The sequence below is a fragment of the Lepidochelys kempii genome, chromosome 24, assembly GCF_965140285.1.
Source record: "Lepidochelys kempii isolate rLepKem1 chromosome 24, rLepKem1.hap1, whole genome shotgun sequence".
NCBI lineage: Eukaryota > Metazoa > Chordata > Testudines > Cheloniidae > Lepidochelys > Lepidochelys kempii.
The window spans coordinates 9,292,332-9,320,129 of record NC_136403.1 but is presented as its reverse complement, the minus strand read 5'-3'; the positions used below and the strand labels follow the sequence as shown (position 1 = coordinate 9,320,129).

Sequence of the window (27,798 nt, the reverse complement as noted above, 5' to 3'; positions counted from 1 at the left end):
TCCTATGCTCCATTTAGGACTAAAACAAGAATTGCCTCTTCCCTTGTGGGTTCCAGAACTAGCTGCTCCAAGAAGCAGTCATTTATCTGTGCATTCATCTCTGCATCCCCTCCTGAAGTGACATGTACCCAGTCAATACGCACATAGTTGTGAAATCCCCCATTATTATTGAGTGTTCTATTTCTATAGCCTCTCTAATCTCCCGAAGCATTTCACAATCACCATCACCATCCTCGTCAGGTCATCAGTGGAATATTCCTACTGCTATACTCTTATTATTCAAGCATGGAATTTCAATCCAGAGAGAGTCTATGGTACAATTTGATTCATTTACGATTTTTACTCTGTGCTTTGGCTTCACTAGGACTTCACCTCGAGTTCGCTAAAGTGAGTAAACACTATTTTCCCTACTGAAGACAAGACCTTTCTGTTTTCTTACACTTGCCTTAGGATGGGCTGTTTCTGGCTCCAACCCATGCAAAGTCCCCTAGCTCCAAGCCTAGTCCATGTGATCGCTAATAGCCCCACATCACTTCAGGGCCCACAACATAGTTCCTCCAGCTGGTTCCCTAGGCAGGTGTAATCATGGCTGTCCTCCAAGAACCTGTTTCCCGGGCCAAGAACTGTCTTCTTCGGTATCTGTCTGCACGGCACTTAGCACAGTGGGTTCCTGATCCTTAACTGGGGTCTCTTGGCACCACTAAAATAGATGAGTAAGAGCAACAAGAATCATTTCGGTCTTTTCTGGTTTCAGGCTGAAGGATTTTTCTGCGTGCCTCTACGTATGATTGTTCACTGTTGGTTTTTTTCAGGGAGTTGGGAGTCAAATCCATTTGGGGAGCGGCAGCCCCGATTATTGTGTGGGGCAACGGTAGGCATGCCACTCACCCCCTTTTACAAGTCACACCCTGGGATGAGGAAGGGCTGAACCGGGTCAGGTTGTTTCTGAGCTTGTGGCTTCTATAGGGTGGGTACTAAGATGGGAGGGGCACTTGTAAGGGACCTGCCAGGTGTGGGCACCTCAGAACTGAGGGCACCTGGGAAGGTACTTGTGGGGCTAGGCTGAGGGCACCTCTGGGGGTGTGGAAGGGGGGGCGAGCTGGGGACACTGACAGGGTGGATATGGGAGAGGGGGGCGCCCAACAGGGGACGCCCCAAACCCGTCGCCCCACACGCACCACCCGCCTCACATTCGTCCTTGGCGCCTAAAGCGTCCACCGAGCGCCCGGCCGGGACTACAACGAGGGCAGCCCCACCGCTCGCTCCTCTGCCTGGTATTAACTCCGTCATATCCCTCCGCCGGAAAAAAATAATCCTGGCGGGCGGGGGGTGGGGTTGCCCCCTCCCCAAGCCAGTGGATCGTTAATGATCGCTCGAGTTACCCCGCGCTGCAATTGCCGCCGCACTGGGCGGACCCGTGGAGGGGGGGGGCTAATTTTAGGGCCCGGGAGCTGGGGGCCCGTGGCGGAGGGATACAGCCGTGAATCGATAGTGCGATTTCCCCCCACACATTGTTACTGCCCCGTCTCCCTATAACGGTTTTTGCCCCCCCCCGCGGGGCCGTGTGACGGGAGCAGCTCCAGGCTTTGAGTGGCCTCTTCCCCCACTCAGTGTATCCCTCCGCCGCGGCACTGGGGGGAGGGGGGGCTCCTTCCACTTCCGGGTCCGCCATTTTGTCTCCCTCCCTCCCAAGCAGAGGGGGGGCCGTTAAAAGCAGCTAACCCCAGCGACCCCCCCCCTCGCCCGGGACGCCCACGCTGGCGCCGCCGGGGGCCGCCTCCGCCTCTCAAGGGTGAGTGGGGGGGGTCACTGTGGGGGAGGAGGCCCCTTGGGGTGGGGGTGCCCTGCCTGGAGGGGAGGCTGGGGGTTGAGGTCTTTGCTCCCCGAGGTTGGGGCTAAGGGAGGGAGCCTGAGGTGAGCCGCCGCTGGGGGGCTCCTCGCTCTGGGTTGAGAAGGGGGAATCCCCGTGGGGGTTGAGGGGCTGGCGGGGAGCGGGTGTTGCAGAGCCGTGGAGGTGGGGGCGGCTCCTCCCGGACCCGGGATCCGTGGAAACCCGCGCGGGGACTGAGTCGCGTCGCGTCGCCTCCCGGCTCGGAAGGTGAAAGCGACGCTTCTAGCCGGAGCGCTTCTCCAGACACCTGTGGCTGCTGGAGAGGAGGGGCGCCTCCGGCGTCACATGCGAGGGAGACCCCGACTAGGGTGGGGGGCTTGTGGGCACTGGCGGGACGCCGGGCTCCTGATGGGTGATGTTTGTCGTGACTCCGGAGTGAGGTTGAAGCGCGATGCGAGAAACGGCGAGTTTGGGAGTTTTTAAAATAAACTTAACCCCCCCCTCCCCCCAGCGTTAAGCCCCAGTCCCGCAAATGCTTCCACCCGTGATTAACGTTATGACTCAACCGAGCTGTTCGTAAGTGTAAAAGTGTTTTGCGGGATTGGGGCTTAGAAGACTGTTAAAGGAGCATTGGAAATAAAGGCTGTCCTACCAAGTATCAAGGTAAGTAAAGCTAAGGCCGAGATGATCCTGCTAACTCTTGCCTGTGTTTACACACGTGCATAATCTTCTCAGAGTCCATGCTTATGTACAGAAAGGCCCTGATCCTGTAGTGAGCTCTGCACGTGGGTGCCTGTGCTCACTGTAGGATTGGGCTAAAGTTAGACATATGGAAGCGTTTGTGGGTATGGGGTCGTACCTGCAAGGTTTAGTAACGAATACAGGATGCTTTAGCATGGTGCAGAGCTTATTTAAAGTGGCCCTTCTAAAATGTCATCATGCAAGCTGAATGAAGGACTAGATATAGAGCAGGGATTTTTTTTCTTCTTTCAAGTTTGTTTCTCTGAACATCAGGTCTTTATGACAGAGCTAAAAATTGTCACACTCCTGCCTTTTATGTTTAATACTTTGCCTATAATAATTGTCATTTAGGTTTAAAATAAAAAGAAAAGGAGTACTTGTGGCACCTTAGAGACTAACCAATTTATTAGAGCATAAGCTTTCGTGAGCTACAGCTCACTTCCTCAGATGGAAGTGAGCTGTAGCTCACGAAAGCTTATGCTCTAATAAATTGGTTAGTCTCTAAGGTGCCACAAGTACTCCTTTTCTTTTTGCGAATACAGACTAACACGGCTGTTACTCTGAAACCTAGGTTTAAAATACTGTCTTGTAAAATGGGACATTTTACATGGGGAAATTCTATATTGGCTATGTTACTTGAGGAGAATTAGGTTTTTTTAAAAAAATATTATTTTACTGACATTTACTTACTTGGGGTTATTTATGGTATATTTGGACACTTCTGTTGAATTGTTCAATGAAGTGGTATAACTTTTTTCATAAAGCTTTTCTCTCAATTAAAGACCTGATGGATTCACTGATTGACTATGCAGTTCAGTAGTGGTATGCATAGACATTCACTTGTAGCCATTTGAAGAGTCTGACACCTAAATTAATACTTAGGCTTGAAGTCAGTTCTTCATAGGAATGAAATGCCACTGTATCTGTGTCAGACAAGAACTTCAGATCCCCTGATTACCGTATTTATTATACCTTTAAAGTATAGCTTGAAAAACAGAGGCAGCGTTGCTTAGTAGACTTAGCACAGGACTAGAACCCAGGAGTTCCTATTTCCAGCTCTAAAATGGACTACCTTTATGAACGTGGACAAGTCACTTTATTTTTCAGTGACTGCCAGCTGTAAAACGAGGACAAGGATACCAGCCCCTTAGCTCATGGAGGTGGGGTGGTTGTGAAGATGAAGTAATTAATCTTTGTAAAATGCTGTATATACTAAGTGTTGTTGTTGCTATGGTAGACTTCAACTCAGGTCCATATTGAGCCTCTGAAGTAAACAGGGGTACATGTGAGCCATTGGTCTGTATCTGCTGATGCAGTTGCAGGATCAGGGTTGCATTTTGCATTCTTATCATGTTGCAAGTATTGAAGATTAAAAATATGTATATTTTCATAAACACTTAACTCATTAAGTAATTTAGTGGCCATATCCAGCATAGATTGATTTCCAGTGTGCATCTATGTCCTAGTCTAGCTGATGATATTTTAGTCACATTGCACATTTAAAGTGTGTTTTTTTTCCTGTTTTAAAATGCAGCTTTCTGAAAATATTTGTTCCCATGTATAAAGATGTCGTTAGTGGACCTCGGAAAGAGGTTGCTAGAAGCAGCTCGGAAAGGGCAAGATGATGAAGTTAGAACATTAATGGCAAATGGTGCCCCTTTCACCACTGACTGGGTATGTTTTTAATAGAAAAGGCTACTTTTTCCAAAAAGGTATTTACTCCAACTAAAATATAGAACAGATCCTTTGAGGGCAGCCTGAGCGGGGTAGGTGATAATCTTAGAATCCTAATTGAGCTCCTGGGCACCCTCTCTCTGTAACTGTGTGATGATGACCAGACTGATTAACTGTGATGTTTCATTGCTGGGAAATTCAAGCAACAGGCATTTCTAGTCATGCACTTTGGAAGTGTTTATGCAGACTTAGGCCTTGATCCTGAAAGCTGGTCAACGTTGGCTGACCCCTGTTATTCACAGGAGGCCTCCTGCAAGAACTTTACTATCATGGAGTAGCCCCATCGGAGTAAATGGGGCTAGTCATGGGTAGTAAGGTTAAGTATGGGTCTAAATAGTTACAGGATGGGGCCAACGCATGACATTCATGCTCCTGATAAGTTCCCAGTGTAGCCAGTTTGGGTGCTGCTGTTATAGAATGTTGAGCAATATTTTACCTGTTCTTGTGTATGCAGGTGTTTGATCACTCCTTTTGAGTCTTCTTTAAAGTGATCCTTAAATGTCAATGTTTTTCAAACTATATTAACTTGCTAAGTACATTTAAATACTGAATTTAAAGCTTCGAAGAGGGAATTAGAGCACTAAGACACCCCTACTGATTGGCAACTAACGCCTTTTTTGATTTTTGTGGATATGTTTTCAATGTTCCATTTAAAGTAATTGTATATCAGATCTCATTTGACAGAACTATAGTTCAGTGATCAGTTTATTTGTTAACATAACATTTGCCTCAGTGCATGTGATCACAATCTAATTTTGTTTGCTTTCTACACACAGACTGTAATCCCAACTATTCATTTATATAATTTGTGCTTGTTGCAGGGTCAGTTGCTGATTGGTTTGCCCCCTTCTGGCACCACAGCCATCCCTCTGCATTGGGTTCCCCCTGCCAGCAGTTGCTCTCAAGGCCCCATTGTGATCTATCCATTACACTCAGCCCTCTACCACTTCCTGACATTCAGCCCTCTGGCCAGGTTGCTCTTGGTTTTTCCCCTTGCCCCTGTGCATTTAGGGGTTTGTACCTCCCCTACTGTGGGGGATGTGATGGGGATGTAATTATAGTTCTTTAAAATTGTTGAACGCATTAATGGAGATAAATATGTGCTTCCACACCTACGCTGAACAGATAACTTCTTTAAAAACATTTTTTTAATATACAGCTTGGGACATCACCTCTTCACCTTGCGGCCCAGTATGGCCATTATTCAACAGCGGAAGTGCTGCTTCGAGCAGGTGTTAGCAGAGATGCTCGAACCAAAGTGGACAGGACACCACTGCATATGGCTGCAGCTGATGGACATACACATATTGTAGAATTGCTAATTAGGGTAAGTGAGATGTTGTGTATCAGTCTGCAGAATATAAATTACATTGTAATGTCCCTTATGGGGCATTTCTCTCTATGTGAAGAAGTTATTGGTAGATTAATGCCAATTAAATATTTTTATTGGTAGGATGAAATACAAAACTTCTTCCCCCTCTTAAGTATCATTTAAAAAACTTTTCTAAGGAAACCTCAGAATTGTTCAATGAAATCACTCCTTAATTTAGGACTTATCTACACTGGCAGTTAACAGCGCTGCAACTTGCTTGCTCAGGGATGTGAAAAAGCACCCCCCCACCCCAAGCGTGGCAAATGGCAACACTGTAAAGCACTAGTGTAAACAGTGCCCCAGTGGCGGGAGCTACACTGCTCATTGAGGTGGCTCTCTCCCAGCTCTGCGCCGCAGCCACCCAAGGCATGTTAAAGCGCTGCTGCAGCGGAGCTTTAAAGTTGCAAGTGAATCATAGAATTATAGACTGTCAGGGTGGGAAGGGACCTCAGGAGGTCACCTAGTCCAACCCCCTGCTCAAGCAGGACCAATCCCCAACTAAATTATCCCAGCCAGGGCTTTGTGAAGCCTGACCTTAAAAACCTCTAAGGAAGGAGATTCCACCACCTCCCTAGGTAACCCATTCCAGTGCTTCATAGAATATCAGGGTTGGAAGGGACCCCAGAAGGTCATCTAGTCCAACCCCCTGCTCAAAGCAGGACCAATTCCCAGTTAAATCATCCCAGCCAGGGCTTTGTCAAGCCTGACCTTAAAAACCTCTAAGGAAGGAGATTCTACCACCTCCCTAGGTAATGCATTCCAGTGTTTCACGACCCTCTTAGTGAAAAAGTTTTTCCTAATATCCAACCTAAACCTCTCCCACTGCAACTTGAGACCATTACTCCTTGTTCTGTCATCTGCTACCGCTGAGAACAGTCTAGAGCCATCCTCTTTGGAACCCCCTTTCAGGTAGTTGAAAGCAGCTATCAAATCCCCCCTCACTCTTCTCTTCTGCAGACTAAATAATCCCAGTTCATAGAATTCTAGAATATCAGGGTTGGAAAGGACCTCAGGAGGTCATCTAGTCCAACCCCCTGCTCAAAGCAGGACCAATCCCCAATTTTTGCCCCAGGTCCCAAATGGCCCCCTCAAGGATTGAACTCACAACCCTGGGTTTAGCAGGCCAATGCTCAAACCACTGAGCTATCTTTTCCCCCCCCCCCCTCAGTTCTCTCAGCCTCTCCTCATAAGTCATGCTCCAGCCCCCAATTTTTGTTGCCCTCTGCTGGACGCTTTCCAATTTTTCCACATTCTTCCTGTAGTGTGGGGCCCAAAACAGGACACAGTTCTCCAGATGAGGCCTCACCAATGCCGAATTGGTGGGATAGTTCAGTGGTTTGAGCATTGGAATGCTAAACCCAGGGTTTTGAGTTCAATCCTTGAGAGAGCCATTTAAGGATCTGGGGCAAAAATTGGGGATTGGTCCTGCTTTGAGCAGGGGGTTGGACTAGATGACCTCCTGAGGTCCCTTCCAACCCTAATATTCTATGATTCTATTCTATGAATAGAAGGGAATGATCACGTCCCTCGATCTATTGGCAATGCTCCTACTTATACAGCCCAAAATGCCGTTAGCCTTCTTGGCAACGAGTGCACACTGTTGACTCATATCCAGCTTCTCGTCCACTGTAACCCCTAGGTCCTTTTCTGCAGAACTGCTGCCTAGCCACTCGGTCCCTAGTCTGTAGCAGTGTATGGGATTCTTTTTTCCTAAATGCAGGACTCTGCACTTGTCCTTGTTGAACCGCATCAGATTTCTTTTGGCCCAATCCTCCAATTTATCTAGGTCCCTCTGTATCCTATCCCTACCCTCCAGCGTATCTACCTCTCCTCCCAGTTTAATGTCATCTGCAAACTTGCTGAGGGTGCAATCCACACCATCCTCCAGATCATTAATGAAGATATTGAACAAAACCGGCCTCAGGACCGACCCTTGGGGCACTCCGCTTGATACCGGCTGCCAACTAGACATGGAGCCATTGATCACTACCCGTTGAGCCCGACAATCTAGCCAGCTTTCTATCCACCTTATAGTCCATTCATCCAGCCCATACTACTTTAACTTGCTGGCAAGAATACTGTGGGAGACAGTCTCAAAAGCTTTGCTAAAGTCAAGGAATAACATGTCCACTACTCTCCCCTCATCCACAGAGCCAGTTATCTCATCAGAGAAGGCAATTAGGTTAGTCAGGCATAACTTGCCTTTGGTGAATCCATACTGACTGTTTCTGATCACTTTCCTCTCCTCAAAGTGCTTCAAAATTGATTCCTTGAGGACCTGCTCCATGATTTTTCCAGGGACTGAGGTGAGGCTGACTGGCCTGTAGTACCCTGGATCCTCCTCCTTCCCTTTTTGAAAGATGGGCACTACATTAGCCTTTTTCCAGTCATCCGGGACCTCGCCTGACCACCATGAGTTTTCAAAGATATTAGCCAATGGTTCTGCAATCACATCCACCAACTCCTTTAGCACCCTCGGATCCAGCGCATCCAGCCCCATGGACTTGTGCTCGTCCAGCTTTTCTAAATAGTCCCGAACTACTTCTTTCTCCACAGAGGGCTGGTCACCTCCTCCCGATGCTGTGCTGCCCAGTGCAGGAGTCTGGGAGCTGACCTTGTTCATGAAGACAGAGGCAAAAAGAGCAATGAGTACATTAGCTTTTTCTACATCCTCTGTCATTAGGTTGCCTCCCCCATTCAGTAAAGGGCCCACACTTTCCCTAACCACCTTCTTGTTGTTAACATGCCTGTAGAAACGCTTTTTTACTCTTAACATCCCTTGCCAGCTGCAACTCCAAGTGTGATTTGGCCTTCCTGATTTCACTCCTGCATGGCTGAGCAATATTTTTATACTCCTCCCTTGTCATTTGTCCAATCTTCCGCTTCTTGTAAGCTTCTTTTTTGTGTTGAAGATCAGCAAGGATTTCACTGTTAAGCCAAGCTGGTCGCCTGCCATATTTACTATTCTTTCTACACATTGGGATGGTTTGTTCCTGCGCCCTCAATAAGGATTCTTTAAAATACAGCCAGCTCTCCTGGACTCCTTTCCCCCTCCTGTTATTCTCCCAGGGGATCCTGCCCATCAGTTCCCTGAGGGAGTCAGTCTGCTCTCCTTTCTTCCTTGTGTGAGGATCCTGAACTCAACCATCTCATGGTCACTGCCTCCCAGGTTCCCATCCACTTTTGCTTCTCCTACTAATTCTTCCCGGTTTGTGAGCAGCAGGTCAAGAAGAGCTCTGCCCCTAGTTGGTTCCTCCAGAACTTGCACCAGGAAATTGTCCCCTACACTTTCCAAAAACTTCCTGGATTGTCTGTGCACTGCTGTATTGCTCTCCCAGCAGATACCGGGGTGATTGAAGTCTCACATGAGAACCAGGGCCTGTGATTTAGTTAATTCTGTTAGTTGTCTGAAGAGAGCCTCATCCCCCTGGTCTGGTGGTCTATAGCAGATTCCCACCATGACATCACCCTTGTTGCTCACACTTCTAAACTTAATCCAGAGACTCTTGGGTTTTTCTGCAGTTTCATACTGGAGCTCTGAGCAGTCATACTGCTCTTACATACAATGCAACTCCCCCACCTTTTCTGTCCTGCCTGTCCTTCCTGAACAGTTTATATCCATCCACGACAGTACTCCAGTAATGTGAGTTATCCCACCAAGTCTCTGTTATTCCAATCACGTCATAATTCCTTGACTGTGTCAGCACTTCCAGTTCTCCCTGCTTGTTTCCCAGGCTTCTTGCATTTGTGTATAGGCACTTAAGATAACTTGCTGATTGTCCTGCTTTCTCAGTATGAGGCAGGAGTCCTCCCCTCTTGCTCTCTCCTGCTCATGCTTCCTCCTGGTATCCCACTTCCCCACTTACCTCAGGGCTTTGGTCTCCTTCCTCCGGTGAACTTTTTTTAAAGCCCTCCTCACTAGGTTAGCCAGTCTGCTTGCGAAGATGCTCTTCCCTCTCTTTGTTTAGGTGGAGCCCATCTCTGCCTAGCAATCCTTCTTGGAATACCATCCCATCTCTAGTGTAGACTAGCCCTTAGTGATAAATATAGGAGATTTAAAACAGGGGTTCGTTTTTGTTGGTGCCCCGCCCCCCCTTGGAAATATTTCACGCTGTGACAACACCCCCAACCCCATATCATGCCACCTTTCCTTCTGTGGTGCTACTGATGGTGACGCTGCTTTCAAAGCTGGGCAGTCGGCCAGCAGCCAGCTCTCCAGCAGCTCAGCTCTGAAGGCAGCGCCGCTGCCAGCAGCAGCACAGAAGGAAGGGTGGCAATACCATGACCCGCTGACAATAGCCTTGCAACCCCCTCTTGGGTCGGGACCCCCACTTTGAGAAATGCTGATTTAAAACAGTGTGATGCCTGTGCAGGAGAACGTCAGGATGACGTTAAAGCAACACTGTTTGCTTAAAGAATCCTATTGTCTGAATTGTTTTACCCGTTGTAACAAATAATACCTAGGATGAGTATAATTGTAAGAGATTTGACAGCATGTTGGGTGGGATCCATGAAGGGACTTAAACATTGCAATGCTGAGCGTGATGGTGGCACTTAACTTTTAGGTGCCTAGACATTCACAGGAACAACACTGTGATCCACAAAGCTGGGCTAGGCGTTTATATTCCATACAATGAATGAGGGGAGATAGATGTGTTAGAATGCAATCCACAAAAGCCAGCATGGTAGGTAGCTCCACCCTAAGGTACCAGTGGGAGACGCTAATGAGGGGGGTGCACTATGCTCCGCTCTTCTATTGCCTGTTGATCACTTTAGATAAGCTATTACCAGCAGGACAGTGGGGTGGGAGGAGGTATTGTTTCATGATTTCTGTGTGTATATAAAGTCTGCTGCAGTTTCCACGGTAAACATCTGATGAAGTGAGCTGTAGCTCACGAAAGCTCATGCTCAAATAAATTGGTTAGTCTCTAAGGTGCCACAAGTACTCCTTTTCTATTGGAGATAGGTGCCTGACTCTGGGCTGCAGGGAGGCATCTGTCTATGAATGGGAACCTGCCACTTGGAGTCGTACCTCAAGCACTTCTGAGCATGCCTGCTGGATCAAGCCCTGCATGTGTCTTAGGCAGCTGAATGTCTGTCTTCTCCTTTGTTCGAACCATGTTCTTGCTGGGGCTTTGGTGGGAGGTAGGCATCCAGCTGCTCAGAGGGCTGTGCACATGCCCAGAGGCAGGAACGTAGGTGCCAAGGGAACTCTTACTCTGACAAAAGGAGGCACTGACTGAGTTTAGGCACCTGTAGGGTTTGGCAGGAGTTTTGTGGATTCCAGTGGAGCCAGAACTGGGACTTAGCTGCCTAAGTATGGGATTTAAGTGCCGAAGTACCTTTGTGTATCCCACTCTTTGTTTAGCCTGTTTCTCTTGAATCAGGGAGAGGCCATGCACTGAAAAAAACACGGTAGATGAAAGCAATTCTTTTTTTCTCTCAGAATGGTGCTGATGTAAATGCCAAGGACATGTTGAAGATGACTGCCTTGCACTGGGCAACAGAACACAACCATCACGATGTTGTAGAGTTGCTTATAAAGTATGGAGCTGATGTTCACGCTTTCAGCAAGTTTGATAAATCAGCCTTTGATATAGCCCTGGACAAGAACAATGCAGAGACTCTGGTAATGCTGCAGGTGGGTTAAGGAGGAAAAATGTTAGCTGATAATTACAGGGAAAGTACGTTATCTGCCTACAGAGTTTGCCAGTGCGATGAGAATGAACATTTCCTACAGAAACTTTCTATTTTACATGCCTGAATCAGAATTGTGGTAACTTGTATAAAATATTGAAATGTCAATTGATATTAGTTTCTTCATCACTGAGATAGTAGATTTGGAGAATAATGTCCCAAATTTCTGAGCTGCATTAGTTTTCTTTGCATGCACACAATTCGTCAGAAACTCTGCTTCTGAACTCATGGAATTGGCTTTTTTGTTGTTGGAATGTTTGTGGAAACATGCCTCTGGGAAATGGGAATGGAAGAAGCAGATTATTTTAATTTTATTACAAGGTTGATTAGTTAATGTTTGGAAAAGGCTATTTAGATAGTGGGCTTGATTCTCTGTTGCCCTGCAACTTGTGTATTGATTTACACTAGTGTAAAACTGATAGGTTTCAGAGTAACAGCCATGTTAGTCTCTACGTAAAAGAATAAATGGACACAAATCAGATGTCAAGAATTATTCATAAACCAGTCAGAGAACACTTCAATCTCTCTGGTCACGCGAGTACAGAGAAGAAAGTTGCGATATTAAAACAAAAAAACTTCAAATCCAGACTCCAGGGAGAGACTGAATTGGAATTCATTTGCAAATTGGATACAATTAACTTAGGCTTGAATAGAGACTGGGAGTGGCTAAGTCATTATGCAAGGTAACCTATTTCCCCTTGTCGTCCGTCCCCCCCCCCCCCCCCCCCCCCCCGACGTTCTTGTTATACCCTGGATTTGTGCTGGAAATGGCCCACCTTGATTATCATACACATTGTAAGGAGAGTGATCACTTTAGATAAGCTATTACTAGCAGGAGAGTGGGGTGGGGGGAGGTATTTTTCGTGCTTTGTGTGTATAAAAAGATCTTCTACACTTTCCACAGTATGCATCCGATGAAGTGAGCTGTAGCTCATGAAAGCTTATGCTCAAATAAATTGGTTAGTCTCTAAGGTGCCACAAGTACTCCTTTTCCTTTTACTAGTGTAAAATGCTGCCATTTCTGATTTGGTAGTATTTTATACCTACTTTTGCACCAGTGCAAAGCAAATACAATTATTTGACTACACAAGGTGCAGAGCAGCAGAGAATCAGGTATGGGTGCCAAGTATTAGTTCTCTTATTGGAGATGAGATAAAAATGTGTGCCTAATTGCATTTTCTTCTTAAGGAGGCAATGCAGAATCAGGTGAACATGAATCCAGAGAGATCAAATCCTGTCACAAATACAGTGACTGTTGCCTCACCATTTATCCTTGCATCAGGGGACGTTCTCAATCTTGCTAGTTTTGTTTCTTCAGCAAACACCAAAACAACCTCAGGTAAGATTCTGTGAACATGTAGGCGAAAAATATTTCTCCAAAATATTTCTTGTGTAAAGGTTTTTAGAAAGCTGCATCTCTCAATTCAGTCTTCTGAATTGTAGAAGGCAGATGTTCCAAGTTAGTAGAGAAAGATCTTTAAAACATATTGGAATGCACCAAAATACACACTTTATCTGTAAAAGATAATGGGCTAGAACTTCAGCTGGCATAAAAAGCCTTGTTCCATTGAGTCAGCAGAGAGCTTTGCTATTTTCACCAGTTGAGGATCTGGCTCAGTATGTATTATAAGCAATAAAATAGAACCTTCATAACTTGGAAAATGTTAAGGACTCAAACTACAACGCACTGAGAGTTTACATAAGAACAGTCCATACTGGGTCAGACCAAAAGTCCATCTAGCCCAGTAAGTATTCTGTCTTCCGACAGTGGCCAATGCCAGTTCCACTGGTAAAATTTGAGTAGGTAAGATATTCACCATTTAGTCCCTAATCCCTAAATTTGTCAAGGTTTCATTCAATACTCTGTTTTATTACTTATTAACTGGAAGAGCAGAGTGAGTCATCTTGTGTATTTGATTGTTAAATAAGGAAACAAATGAAAAATTATTGCAGAGAATGTATTTTGGGTGTACAGATTACTCAACTTATTTTTTCCTAGCCAATAGGTTAGAGATAATATACAAAAATGGGGAAGCTAGTTATTTCCGTAAATTTGTCTGAAAAATTCATTTAAGGCCGAATATAAATTCTTTTCCTTACGTGAGACTTTATAACGTGTTGTTTTTTGTTATTTGGGAAATCCAAACTACTGTTTCTTTTCAGTCTTAAGGAGGCTTCTAAATACAAGGTTTATGAAGCAAGTTGAGGGCCTGACCCTGCAAACACTTCTGCATGTGAGTAACTTTTGAAGCTAATGGGACTGTTCACATGCATGAGTGTTTGCCAGAGTTGATTGGAGCAATATTACAAATGTGGATGTTTCCTGTTTTCAGTTCTAAGGGCACAGAGCTGCAACTGGATTGGTACAAGTGGCACCCTAATCCTGTGTGGCCCCATTGACTTCAGTGAGACTCTGAACTTACTTTGAGTAGAAACTTCCCATGTGGTTTACTCCTTTAATAAATAGACAAATCCCATAATTAACACACCCCCCCAAAAAAAAAACAAAAAAAACCCCTGAGGATTAACAGTGCTTCACATGGATAATGTCACACCTTTCCCTAAAACAAGGACATTCCTGCAATATATGTACCCGGTTAATGTTAAAAATATGAAAAGGCCAATATATTTTTTTTCCCCATTTTGTTCTTTTTGAGTGCCACACTCTAAAACTTTACTCCTGTCAATAATAACTCCTGGTCTGTTGTGGGGATAAGGGTTTGCTGGCCCCATGTCCTTAGCTTTTCTCTTATTTGCCCACAGAGGGCACTAGAGACTGTACTTCAATCACAGCACGTAATAGTTTAACTTTTTTCACCAGTTAAGACACTTTTTGTACCACTTCTTGCTCGTAGGTGACTAAAAAGTTTATTTAAAACTATAAATTCCTTAATGAGGACAAATGTCTTTTACTTGCCTGAAGAAATTTTGTTCAGAAATAACAAAGTTAAACTTTCTGAAAATAGCTTATTGGATATACTAATTTTGGTCCCACTTAGATGTCTTTCTTCTGTTCAGTCAGTACTGTATCCAAGTGTAATGGGTTACTGTGCTCAGTTGAGGGAAGAAGCTTCTCGCACTGGAATTGGGATGATTTTTATTCCTTGCACAAAGCCAAATCTGCAGTCCAAGAACTTGATATGCTGACTGATAGTTCCTTTGTTGCATTTCAACTGACTGGCTTATTTTTTGAAGCTGGTTTTCAAACTGTATGTTGAAATTGTGAAGTGGTTATAATTGACTGATTTAGCTTTCAAGAAAAAACTCAGTTGATTTGTAACAAACAAAATGTGTGTTTTCTAAAAAGCAATGCTGAATGGAGCCAATACTTTATAGATTGGCAGAATCTCTCAGTAAAAGAATTTGGGTTGTATAATTAGCTTATGTCGACAGGTTTTTTAAAAAAAGTTTGGCATTTGCAATTCTGTAATTGAAATTAATGTGAGACTGCAAAGTCAGGTAAAATTAATTAAATGTATAGCAACCGCTTTTGCATAATGCTAATGTGTTCAGCCTGTGTAGTCAGACTGCGTCTAGTCTGTGCTGATGAGGCCCTGTATTTTGATCATGTGTGGCTTTTGAAAACATTGTTCACATCTGTTCAGAATGAAAGCTAAGTGTGGTGCCAAAATCTAGATTTTGATAGCCCAGTGGATTACCATCTGGCCACTTGTAGGTGATCTTTGTGACAATGCTGGAGTAAGTCACGTTAGCTTGCATCGATTTACTCAATTTAATTCCTTTGCATTGTTTCAAATGCATTTATTTTTAAATCCAGTGAAATGAATATTAAATATAAGGTAATTATTTCAACCATGTTCTAAGAACAGTATGTGGGACTGTTTCAGATCTTGAAGTTATGTATGCTAGGTATGAATTGTAGGCTGGAAAAACTGCCCCAGTAGAGCAGTAGGTTTTTTAGTAAAGTTTAATATTACAGTAGAATACTCAGACTGCAAATCTCCTTCACTTGCCTTCATTTCCTCAAAACAGGTGATTCCCGTGTCTCTACAGTACAGTTTTCAAACTCAACAACCTCTGTGCTTGCCACGCTTGCAGCCCTCGCTGAAGCATCTGCTCCCCTTTCCAATTCAAACAGATCTTCAAGTAAGTGGAATGAATCTGGTGTTGACATCAATATATTTAATCCCTAGTGCATCATTTGCAAGAAATCGTAAAGAAATTGGGTTACTTAAGTATAGCTTGTAAAAAGGATTTGAATTCATTCAGCATAACTTGAGAGTTGCAAAGTGATATAATATTTGGCAGCAGTTGCAAGGCTAATAGATTTATCTGTTATCATAGCTCATAGATATTTCTACAGACTATAGTTGCTCCTTTGAATGAAGCACCAAAGTTGTTTTTACTAACCATTCTTTCATTCTATCCTGTTTTGACCTGGATCCTGTTAGAATTGTTCTGTCCAGCTAAGTGTTATAAAAATAAATAGAACACAGCTTGTATCTCTGTCAGGTGCTCCTTACTACACAAATATGGACAGTGATATTTTTTCAAACTCCAGTTTTACAAAACAGATAGTTTGGAATGATTTTATCGCCACATCGATATTTTGTGTGTTCCCCCTATTTTACAGTGCCTCGATTTTATTTAGTTAGTTTATTTTTAAACAAGTGTTAGGATTTCTTGAGGACTTGGTAACATTTGGGTTCTTTTTATGCATACCATAGAGCCTCAATTTTATGAACATCACGAACAACCATTTACAGGAACCATTTTTCCTGACAGTGGGGGGGTGGGAAATAATAATGGTAAAAGTGATTTCGAGCGAGTTGTCACCCCTTTATGTTCCAATGCTATCAATGTATTGGAAATTGCTTTGCAGTGGTTTTGAAGGACAAGAAGAAAATAATTCATGGCATCAAATTGCAATTTATGCACTGTGCCTGCTGTAATTTTGAGATGTTCATAGAATTGAACTTTCTGATTTTATGAACTCCTTAGTCCCCAATTAGTTTGTAAAATGGGGTTCTACAGTACTTTATTCTAAAAATAATTTTGTGATGCTTAATGGCAGTGATTCTCAGCCTATTTACCATTGTGGGCCACATATGCAGCTCTCTGTTATGTGGGCTTTATCCACACAATATATATAGTACCTACATGGCCCTGAGGATGTCACGTGCCACAGCTGTGTACTGATTGGGTCGTGGGTTGAGAACCACTGGTTTATGATTATTTACAATGTGCAGTGTGTGAAAACCACCAGTTGACTTTAGAATTATCAAGTTGGCCATCTTTTTTAAAAACAAACCTTATGTAATAATCTTTAACATTTGAACCCATTTTTTTTTTCAGCGACTGAGTACTTTTTACTGTATTCATTGTATTTGTGAATCCTGGTGCTTTAAATTCATCTAGGTATCTGAAGAGAATTATTTTACCATTGAAAAGTTGCTGGGGTTGTATTGGTATTTTATTTTGTCCACTTTAGATTTTTAACATTTGCCGATTACTCCATACCAGATGCTTCAGTGTTTGGGGTTTTTGTGCAGTAAACATTGACTCATTTACTCTACGCTTTTTTTTAAAAAGAAAAAGCTAACTCGAGAGTTTTGCTCTGCTTTCTCCAGCTAACACAGAGGAAATAGTGGAAGCAAATTCTGTAGATTCTGCAATACAGCAGGTGGTTGGTAGTGGAGGTCAACGAGTCATTACGATAGTAACAGATGGCGTTCCACTGGGCAGTCTCCAAACCGCCATTCCTACTAGTGGTATCAGCCAGCCGTTTATAGTGACCATGCAAGATGGACAGCAAGGTAAGAGGCTGCTGAGTTTAGAAAACTGTAAGCCCGTTTTAGACTTTCCTGATGTTAAGGGGGGGGAAAAATAGCTATGGTAGATGCATAGACCTAGACTTAGGAAACTAGGGATGGCGCGGGAAAGGGAAGGAAAAATGATGAGGCCATTACATAGTTCAGCTTGCTCATAGTGTGCTGCTACAATTCATACCTTCCAAGTGAGTTCTCTAAAAGAATGGAGAGAAGAATTAAGGTTTATGACTGAGGCTAGTTACATAATCATTCTACTTTAACACAGATAAGCACAGTGCTACATTTTTATATGAATATTAATAGTTGAATTAAAATGAGTAAAACATGTATAATAGAATTTATTTATGGTAAATATTTATTAGGTTATCTGGTGCATTCCCACCAGCTAGGCTAGGATTGTTTCCTACTACATGATTGTATGTGTCCTCTCCAATCTGGATTTAAATAACTCAACCTATTGTGCTTCTACCAAGATCCATTGGGTGATTATTCCAGACTCTAAGTAGAACTTGGTTTAAAACATTTTTCTTGATTGTCAGGTTAAGAATACCTTTTCATCCCATTACTCTAATTGTATTGCCTTAGACCATCCTAATCTGTCAGTTTCACAAACCAACACACCTGTGTAAAGTTATAGGTAGTTTAGAGATGTGCAGACCAGTCATTAATGAATTACTTATTTTCATTTCACCTCTGTTTGCAAAATGTCCATGAATGGAAAGCAATTTTCTCAAATTTATTCAGAATTACTTGCCAAATGTCTACACGTAATTATTGATCTGTAGCTTGTCTGTCAATGTTCCTGATTGAACTCTTTTGATAAAACACAGTAGTTCATATCTGGAAAATTCACAAGTTTTATGTACCCTCTTAATTCAATTGGTATACTATTGAGAAGAACAGGATGATGAAAGAACTACAGTATTCCCTAAAATAGGGAGTGTTTTTAACAAAAACATTCACCTTTGCTGATTTAAGATTCTCCCAACTAGTTTCAGAGCCCATTCACCACCTTTCAATAAAAGAAATGATCCTGCAAGATGCAGAGTGCTTTGAGAATGCCCTCAGCACCTCTTAGAATTGGACCCACACTTTTTCCAGAGAGTGCTCCAGTTGTCATTTTCCACTTAATTGAAATGTAGAAGTAACAAGCTTTGTGAATCCTCTGCTGATGGACGTAGAGCTTCTGATCAAGTCATGGGTTCGGTTTCCTTGTTCAGATCTTGCATTAAGACATCCTATTTCCTACAGCAAGAAGAAAGGTGGTGAATGGGCTCTGAAACTAGCTGGGAGAATCTTAGGAATTGCTGATTAAGTTTCCCACCACTTCTATGCGGAGCAGCACCTCTCTCCTACATTAATTTCAAAGTAGTCTGTCTCTGGATTTATGTATAAAAGCATCTATAATCCGTTGTATATTCATTTCCTGCATTTAATATTCCTTGACTTGTAGTTCTAACTGTACCTGCTGGTCAGGTTGCAGAAGAGACGGTTATTGAAGAAGAAGATGATGATGATGTAGAAGAGGAAGAACATCCACCAGCAAAGAAGCAAAAAGTTGACCCAAATGTAAATGATTTGGAGGAAAACAAGGTAAAAGTTCCTGTTTATAACTTTCATAGAAAGTGGGTGCAGTCTAAAGTATCAGGAAAGGAAACTCCACTGAACTGAGAATGTGGAGTTTCAAGTATAGTTACAAAATAACACTCAATATAAATGATGTGGCCCAAGTTGATTTTAAATTTAGTCAATGATCATGCCTTTGCCATTTCTGAAAACTCTCACTATAATGTTTCCCATTCTTTTTGCTCCGTCTGTATGATCAGTTATTAATATGCAATACATGAATACCACCTAACTCTTATGTAGTGCTGTTCATTAGTAGATATCAGATGCTTTACAGAGAAGGTGAGTATCATTGTCCCCATTTAAGGGGAGGGAAACTGAGGCACAGAGAGGGGGAAGTGACTTGTATACTGTCACCCAGTGGCAGAGCAGGGAATAAGAACCCAAGTCTCCTGCATGGCAGTGAAGTGCTCTGTCCACTAGGCCATGGGGCAAGTAGTGTTAGCAATTGAGTCACTGGTGGTGGAAGGAAGATTCTCTTCCAAGTCGCTCTTTGTGTAATCTTGTCAGTTAGTTTTTGAGCCCAGGCTATTGAGTTGAAGCATTGTACTCTGCTGTATTATTTTGAACTCCCTCTAAAACTGCAGTGATAAGACCCAATGTGAGACTGACCTCTCTTCACATTCCAGTTGCAGTTTTAAAGAAAGTCAGATAACTTATCCAGCACCCTCCATTTGGAAGGATATGTACTTTTGCTGGCAGAACTTAACTTTTGATTTTGGGGGCCACTAGGTGTTCTTTTTTTGTTTAGTCTATTTTTCTATCCCTCTCCCCAGTTGCCAACACTGTTGCTTTTGCATGTGAATTATAATGAAATATGGAAACCCCACGAATCCATCCTTATGGGGTTACTTATACTAGAGAACTGTCCCTATCCTACCTTGCTGAAAAGACCAGCAGACAGATTCTGCCTTAACATATACCATGTGCAACTTGATTTCACTTTAACATAGGCCAGTAATCAGCCCTTAGGTGATAAATCGCAAACAGGGCTGGGTTGTACCAATGAGTAGAGGCAAAAGGCTTTGTATCCCTATGCCCTGAGACATCCATTATCTCTCTATGCACTTGGTCTGTCCTTTCTTACCTGTATCTAGGTATTGTGTATTAGTGCTTGCATCCCAGATACAGGCTCAAGCTGCTGACTCATCTGGGCACTAGTCAGAGGCTGTCTTGTTTTGTAGGACGATAACGAAAGGGAAATGTTACAGCAGCAGTTGCAAGAGGCAAACCGAAAGGCGCAAGAATATCGAAGCCAGCTAATGAAGAAAGAACAAGAAGCAGAGCAATACCGGCTAAAGCTTGAAGCCATGGCAAGACAGCAGCCCAATGGTGCTGAGCTTACAGTGGTTGAAGAGGTTGCTGAGGTGGATGCAGTTGTGGTATCATCGGAGGAAATGGAAGGGTCTGCAGCCACTGTGGTGGAAACAGAGCAGCCTACTGACATTGCTGTGGAAACTGTAACGGCGTAACCTGTGGGTTACCAACTCCGTTTTAAAAGGAAAAAAACATTATTTTAAAGGAGATGCTGTTGACAAGCAACATCATGAGCTAAGGGATCTATTGAAAACCCTCCATGCAACTGGAATATTGAAGAACTCAACTGCTTGTGTGGTCCCATTCAGAGGGATAAAATCTCTCCTGCAGCTCATAACATTAATTTGCTTTGAACACAAAGCCAAAGGTGCTTTTATAGTTTGATGTTGAGAGAGAGGTATTTTTAAAAGTACCCTAAAATTTAGCCAGCAAGTGACCAACAAGCCTATTTTGTGACATAGGTCTATAATGTGGGAGGGAAGGGGATGGGGGTGGGGGAGAAGAGAAGTACCTCATTGCCAAAGTAGCTGGTAATAGCGCTCAGCTGCCCTGAATTTACTGCACTGAAAACAAATGTTATGCAATGACATATTTGCACCCTTGTGTGTAGTTCTTATCCGATTGGAAACCACAATTTGGAGTCTCACAAAAACAGTCTGTTTGGGGGTATAAACTTTTCATTAAAAAGCTGGCTTTTATTGGAAAGCAAACGTCGTTGCTGAAATGAAAACACTATTGACATCTTTCAAAGCCCTTTGAGAGAAGGTGGAAAATGGATTGGTCTCTGTAGATGATAACGTTTGTTTCAAAAATGAATCCAAAATACAGTACTCCTACAAGAACAAAGCACAGGCTAAGTTTGCATGAGCTCTTTAGCATTTAAGCAATTTGAGATATCAGGGAATATTAAAACTGCCTTTTTTTGGTCTGTCTTTGAAAGAGCTATCTACATCTGAACCCTTGACTACCTAAAGGGATACCAGGTAAAAATTAGACCCTTCAGTTTTATGAAACTTGGTCAAGTTTTCTTTTTTAGCATTTTTGTGCTATACAATGGCACCAACTCTGTTTATGTATGCAAAATAAAATGTCTCTGAAGTTGTGTTCTAAGACAGTCTGGGAGGTTAATATGCTTCTGTTTGGAAGTGGGTAGGCATCTCACATCTTTACTAATCAAAATTGTCCATTTTAAATTTACTAAAATGTTTGGTTTTTTTAAACAAGTGACTGATCTTACTATTAAATGTTTATGGGTGTTTTTTCTTTACTATTTGCTTGCAGACCCATAGAGTAAAGAAGTTACCTATATCTGTTGCCAGTTGCAGGCATGGAGATTGTATTTTAAAGTGAGAGACGTGTATCAAATGCAGAACGGTCTGTCTTTTCTGGTACAGGACTGAAGCAAAATTATTGGAAGTGCTATGATTAACTATGGGAACTATTGTTTACGGTATGGTAGTCTTAATAAATGATCATGAGTAAAGCAATTTAAATTGAGGGAAAACTTCACAAGAATGTAGCCTGACCAGTTTGCTGCAGAGTTTAGAAAGTATTAAATCACTTCTATCTTGAAAAACTGACATGCCACAGAAACTGATACTGCTTTCTTGACAAGTTTTGAAAAATTGGTCTTCCCTTTCCATGGCAAGTATTGTTAAATTCATGGCTTCAGTTTGCATAATGCAGTCTCTCCTGCTTAAGTTCTGCTGTTTGTGAGGATTGGCAGTATTCATGGTGGTAATTCAATTTCATGGTTGCAAAGGTCTGTCTTGTATTGTTTTTTCCCTTATTTCCAGCAGTGTGTGTCCAGATAATGTGGCTTTGTGTTGATACAGATACCTCTTTCATTACATTTTTTTTGTAGCAGACATGCCCAAGTTAGGACATTTGAGATGAATGGTGCAGACTTTTTTTAGTCTACAAAGATACTAACTTCTGGAGTCCTGAACTGTAATCCTGGGCATGGTCATAAGTGAAAATGAATTGGCCTCTGTGTAGCAGAGACTGGTTCACATCAGAAAAGTATGGCTCAAGTTCATAGGATAGTGATTGCTCAAGAGTGCTTTCGACTTGATCGCAGTGACATTGCAGGTCATGTCTTGGGACGAGCTGTGGAGGCCTATTTGAATCAGGTTTTGCTCTGTGTAGTACTGTTAGTCTCTCGCATTAATGAGCATGAGATTGGCATATATTTAAAAAAATGTAACTTCAGCCTGTCTTTGCAGCTTGAATCCTATAACTATCTATTCTAAAGCAGTAGCATCCAAATATTTGATCCATTTCCTGTTCAAAATGAATTGCCTCTGCTCACTCGGGAAATGTGAGGTGCTTCAATCTTTCACATAAATTATTTTTGACCATGCATTTTGGCCTAAAAGTTCTCCATCTATATATATTATACCAAATTCTACCATTACACCCATGCACCCTCATTGTCTCCGCTTGGATTGAATGGTTGAAATAGAGCAGAATTTGGTGTATACGTCCACACTGCAGAGTAAATGTGTAAGTTGTATTTATTCTGTACATACGCTTACAGTGCAAAGCTTCTTTTAGATAGTGCAGATAGTACATTGTGCCTTTAGAAATGAAGGAAGAACTATCCATTGTAATGATGGATTAATATAAATCAAATAGTTTTAATTTGGTAGTCTTATTAGAAAAAGAATGACTACTTCTGAACAGAGATGTTTCCTGATTAGGAGATAAGCATTGTTTAGTTTTCATTTGAAAGAAAGAATTGTAGAAGCTAGGTCTCTTCCAACCCTGTTTGGTTACCAGTCCATATCCCTGTCAATACAGGGCTACTGTATTTTCTGAGGTTTTGCTCGGTCTCGTGTTAAATGGCACAAAACTGGGGTATCTGCCAGTTAGGCTTTGGAATAATTTCCTTGTTGATTTCACTGTTGGGAGTTTTTCTTATTGTCTGGATGGACTTCTTAGGAATGGTTTATTTTGTCGAGCTCCCCATCTTCCCCCAAAGTGATTGTTGGTTGCTGGAGTTATAAATCAGTAACTAAGGGATCTTACATAGTCACTCTGATCAAATCTTTGCCTCTGTGCAGTTTCAGTGGAAGCCATGAGAGGGACTTTGACTCCTTGTTGGTAGAAAATAGGAGAGTCAAACTCTTCTATTTAAATTTTTCCTCTATTTAGTTCTTGTGGATAGAAGGTAACAGTGAAGAGGCCCAGACTTTTAGAAACAAGCATACGGCTTTGGACAGCAACTTCAGAATGAGAAACAAAAAGAGCCAAATTTCTTTGCTAAAGCCAGTCACGGCTAAAATATCATTCTATGAATCTTGGTAGTGCCCAGATTCCTCAACTGGGATTGAGGACGTGTTGCAATAGGTGCTGTACAAACGCACAGAATGCAATACCTACCCCTAACTTTTAATCTAAGAAAGGACAAGCCAAGCAAAGGCTGGTCAGCGATATAAACCCAGTTAAAATAACCATTAAAAAGAATTTAAATGAAACAAGGTCCTTTTTGGAAAGTTGCATTTCACCAAATTCTGAAGTGTCTCCTTGGAGATGTGGTGGATGTAACAAGAATCAAAAAGCAAGATTCAGCAAAACATGCTGTCAGCCCTCTCACAGCTTGATTGGGGATAGGAAAGAAACTGGTTTATAAGATGGAGAGGGGGAAGGGGGGGAAATGTGAGCCAAAGTTATGAATAGTTTGTTGGAAACTTATGGACACTTGCTATTTGCAGAACATACAGGTAAGAGTGTAATCTGCCATCCTGCAGAAAGACATTATAGCAGCAGTGTCAATATTGTAACACAGCACACTGAGTTCAGTGCCATCTTGACTCACATTTTATATATCCATTCTAAGGCCATAACCTATAAGGAGGGTGGTTGCACCATTTATGCATATACCCAAAGTAGGAAGTGTGTCCAATATTCATCTTTCTTTTAACATAGTGGCCCAGAGTCACCCCTGCTATAAGCCCCCTAAAATCAATGGAGTTACCAAGATGAATTTGGCTGTTTTCTCCTCACTTATTGTAGTGCAATTAAAACTTTACAGTCCATAAATTTCAGAAACATTTCCTGGGTTTTTTTCTCTGAAATATTGTGCAATTTAAAGATATGCCCTGGCAGTCCAGTCCAAGCAGAAATTGTGTATGTGGTGTGGTTTTTCTTGTTTAAAACAGTTGGCTAAGTTTTAACAGTATTTTAGCGGTTGTTTTCACTAACCGCTTTAGGAAAGACTTATGAAACTACTTTCTTTGTATTGTAAAAACTACCATGGGACTTACTGGTTTTATGTATCAAAGTGCATTTATTTATAAGCAGTGTAACTATTTATAAAAGACTTTATATCTTTTTCCAAAAGATGTTTTGAGGAAGGCTTTAATAATGGATTTTTTAAATTAATGAAAGTTTAAAGAAACAGGACTCCTAATTATTTTACATTGTCACTATATATGTCAATACTATAAAACAGAACCAGTGTTTCCTCTGAATTGAAAAATACATTAATTTCCTTTGGTTTGTTTTCTGTACATGTTACAATTGTCTGAGCTGAAATTTTTTATTGTACACTGTGAAATTGAATCACAATGGTAATCCAGAGAGAATTTGGTTCAACAAAATGTTTACAGATTTAAAGGGACACTGTCAAGTTTAAAATTATATTTGCCTGAAAATTGTGCCTACTGTAGTTACTTGTAAGACCTAAGATTACAGTACCTGAAAAGCTGGCAAAAAAAAGTCTGCATTTGACAGCACTTTGTGTATAGTCATTTTAACTGTTTCCCCTGTGTTTCAATTTTGCTTAAAAGACCCTTCTACTGGGAAACAGAGCGCCTCCTCTCTCTCTCACACATGCACGCACTCTCGCTCTTTTTTTATTTTAAAAAAAAAATTCTGAATATACTGTTTGAGGGGGCTGGGATTTAAAAATGAGTCAATTTTTTTTAAAGAAAAAATCACAGTATTCTTTTAATGTTGTACGGTGTAAAAAATTCACCATTTTGTGTTTATATTTTAGAAGTTTTCACACACCATGTCTGAATTAAGACTGCAGCACATGATAGATGCCCAGCATTCAAAAACACAATTTCCAGCTTTTGTATGCCCTTATCCATGGCAATTATATGATGAACGCTGGCTTTTGAACAGAGAGGCAGTGCTATATTCTGGTTAACGCAAGCCTAGGTGAGGCTACATAGATATTTTATGGGTTGTTCTTAAATAAGGGACGGGGGAAAATGTAGAGATTTGTCTTACGTCCAGATCCTGCCAGCCCTTGTGCATATGAGTGATGTTATGCAGGTGAATAGTCCCACTGAAATTATGCCTGGGTGTTTGCAGGATCAAGGCCTGCATTAGCTCATCTCCTCCAAACCTCACAGATTTTTAATAGAGCGATAAAGGATTACAAAAAGTTTAAAAGCCTAAAATAAGCCCTTCATCTTAGCCTGTGTGCAGAAAGGGAGCTATCTGTACATAGCACTTAATTAAAAAAAAACATAATCCTCCCACACAACCTGCCTGAATTTCCAACTGAAGAGACCAATGTACAGGTTCTGTCTTATTTTTGGATTTGCATTTCTGAGTGGGAGAGGCAGGAGAAATTTGACTGGTTTCAAATGAACATGATTCAAAACTGCTATTTTTAACTTAATTGGTTTCTCCTTTTTTTATATTAAGATATTTTTAGGTGACTAAACGTTACCCTAAAGTAAAAGAATCCCAGAATGGAAACCCAACATTTAGCAATTCAATGGGTCTGCACACACAGTCCTTGCTCAGGTAAAACTCTTCGAAATCCATGAAATTTGCCTGAGTTCTGACAGTAGGGATTAGGTTTTCACCTGCAATCTAGTTTAATTCACATCCATTTAACATTCCTCATATGAGATGAACATGATCTGGTTGTAATTGGGATAGAAGTTGAGTTGTGCCCCGTGTCTGTTTCTACATCAGTGGTTCCATTATTCTAAACAGTGACTTAAACTTTGCAAAACTTCTCCAACGGAGAGGAAAAGAACATTAAGCAGGTTGTGTAAACTTTAACCAAGCTCTTAGATTCCTTTAGATTTTAAATAATAAATGCCCACCCAAAAAGCTCTTGTGTACTCAGATGGGAAATTTCCTATCGGGGAGTAACTAAAGCCGTTCTGGTATAACTTCCCTGTGTGGACACATTTTTATTGTAGAATAGCGTCCTCACAGGGAGTTACACCAGACCAGTTATTCCACTGCAGTTATGCTGGGAAACTTCCCCATGTAGACAAGGCCTTAGGTTACGTCTACACTGCAATAAAAGACCTGGTGCATGGCTGTGGCTGGCCCAGATCAGCTCTCTTGGGCTCAGGCTGCAGGGCTAAAAATTGCTGAGTATGTGGCATAGCTCCAGCCTGAACCTAAACATCTGTTGCAGTTTTTAGCCTTGCAGCAAATCCTGTTAGCCTGAGTCAGGTGACCTGGGCTCTGAGACTTTGGTGCTGTGGGGTTTTTACTGCAGTATAGACGTACCCTCAGATACTTAACAAAGACCTCTTGGAGTTTTCTTTTACTCTGCCACCTGCACAGCCTGACCAGTGTTCCCTGGCTTATCTTGAGGCTTGCAGTTCTCTAGAGAGAAATGCTCAGATTCTGCAACCTTACCTGTATCAGATCAGAATTTTTAACATCCTAGGGGTTGTGTGTATATTTATTATCAGTATGGCAGAATGCTATTTGCCACTTCATTGCAAAAACTCCATTACAAATCCAATTAGCACTGTGATTAAGCATTTAAGTGCCCAGAATTGTAAAATTCTTAATAGCTTTATGTACAGGATGCCTTTAGAAAGCTTAAGTATTCTTTTTATATTTAGAATGTTTTCAAATGTTAAATTTAAACGTGTGTGTATATATACATTTTTGTACCATGTTTCCTAATAAAATGCCAGTCATGTATATGCTTGCCTTTTTTCTTACATTCAGTATGGGTTACTATAACATTTGTATCTGCATTTGAGATTTTATTCAGCATTTTGGTACTGTGATTAAAAATCCCATAGGACTTTTTTCCCCTATGAGTGTATTTCTGAACTTTCAGTAGCAAACTGTTTAGTGTTGCTGTGAGCTGTTAAACGCTTTTCTGTTCCACCCCAGAGGTGGCTGTATTTTAGTAATGGGTAAAGCGATCCCAGATCTCCACATTCCTCTTGGACTCTTGAAGAGGAACAAAGTGATCAAAAATCTCTGCAGTATCTCTGCCATGCTGCCAGATTACCTCCCCAGTAGACAAAGGGGTCAGAACTAGTGCCCATATCTGATGCACAAAAGGGTTGTACTTTCACACTCCACTCAGCACTGGGAGAAGAGATTTATTCCATCTACCCTACCACAAAATACTCAGGCTACTACAGTCCTTTGAGAGTAGGAGTCAAGTTTTGATCCCTATTCCCTTCTCCCCCATGGATTTGATCAGTAAGTTTCGATGAGGTTTTTAGCTTTGTATAGAACTGGTATCTCTCACAGCTGTACCATGAGGCTTAATAATCTAATGTATTTATTTCTTCAAATGTTTAAAATCCTTAGCCCACGCTCTCCTCTACAGTCTTGACAAAGAACGGGGAAATGTGGCTTTTGCAGCAGGTCAACAAATCTGGGCTCTGGGAGACCAAAGCAGGAGAGGGGAATGAATTACAAAATCAAGGCTGCTTCGTGGAGAACGCCCTCTT

The 27,798-nt window shown here is 42.0% G+C and overlaps 1 protein-coding gene across 12 annotated transcripts in view; it reads left to right on the top strand.

Moving 5' to 3' along the window:
* Positions 1-1,604: 1,604 nt before the first annotated feature.
* The window catches only part of GABPB2 (GA binding protein transcription factor subunit beta 2), a 35,584-nt gene continuing 9,390 nt past the window's right edge, over positions 1,605-27,798 (top strand). For 3 of the 12 annotated variants that reach the window (XR_013635003.1, XR_013635002.1, XM_078850554.1), the window contains exons 1-8: positions 1,606-1,792; positions 4,107-4,246; positions 5,466-5,633; positions 11,125-11,319; positions 12,564-12,714; positions 15,369-15,482; positions 16,967-17,152; positions 18,621-18,760. Coding sequence is in view for 7 of the 12 variants with exons in the window: in XM_078850554.1 (XP_078706680.1) it covers positions 4,139-4,246; positions 5,466-5,633; positions 11,125-11,319; positions 12,564-12,714; positions 15,369-15,482; positions 16,967-17,152; positions 18,621-18,760 (1,062 nt within the window). In the remaining 5 variants the exon portion in view is untranslated. Of the gene's footprint in view, positions 1,793-4,106; positions 4,247-5,465; positions 5,634-11,124; positions 11,320-12,563; positions 12,715-13,538; positions 13,610-15,368; positions 15,483-16,966; positions 17,153-18,620; positions 18,761-19,977; positions 27,031-27,798 lie in introns of those variants that run through there. The other 9 variants (XM_078850557.1, XM_078850556.1, XR_013635000.1 and 6 more) reach the window with 8 other exon arrangements.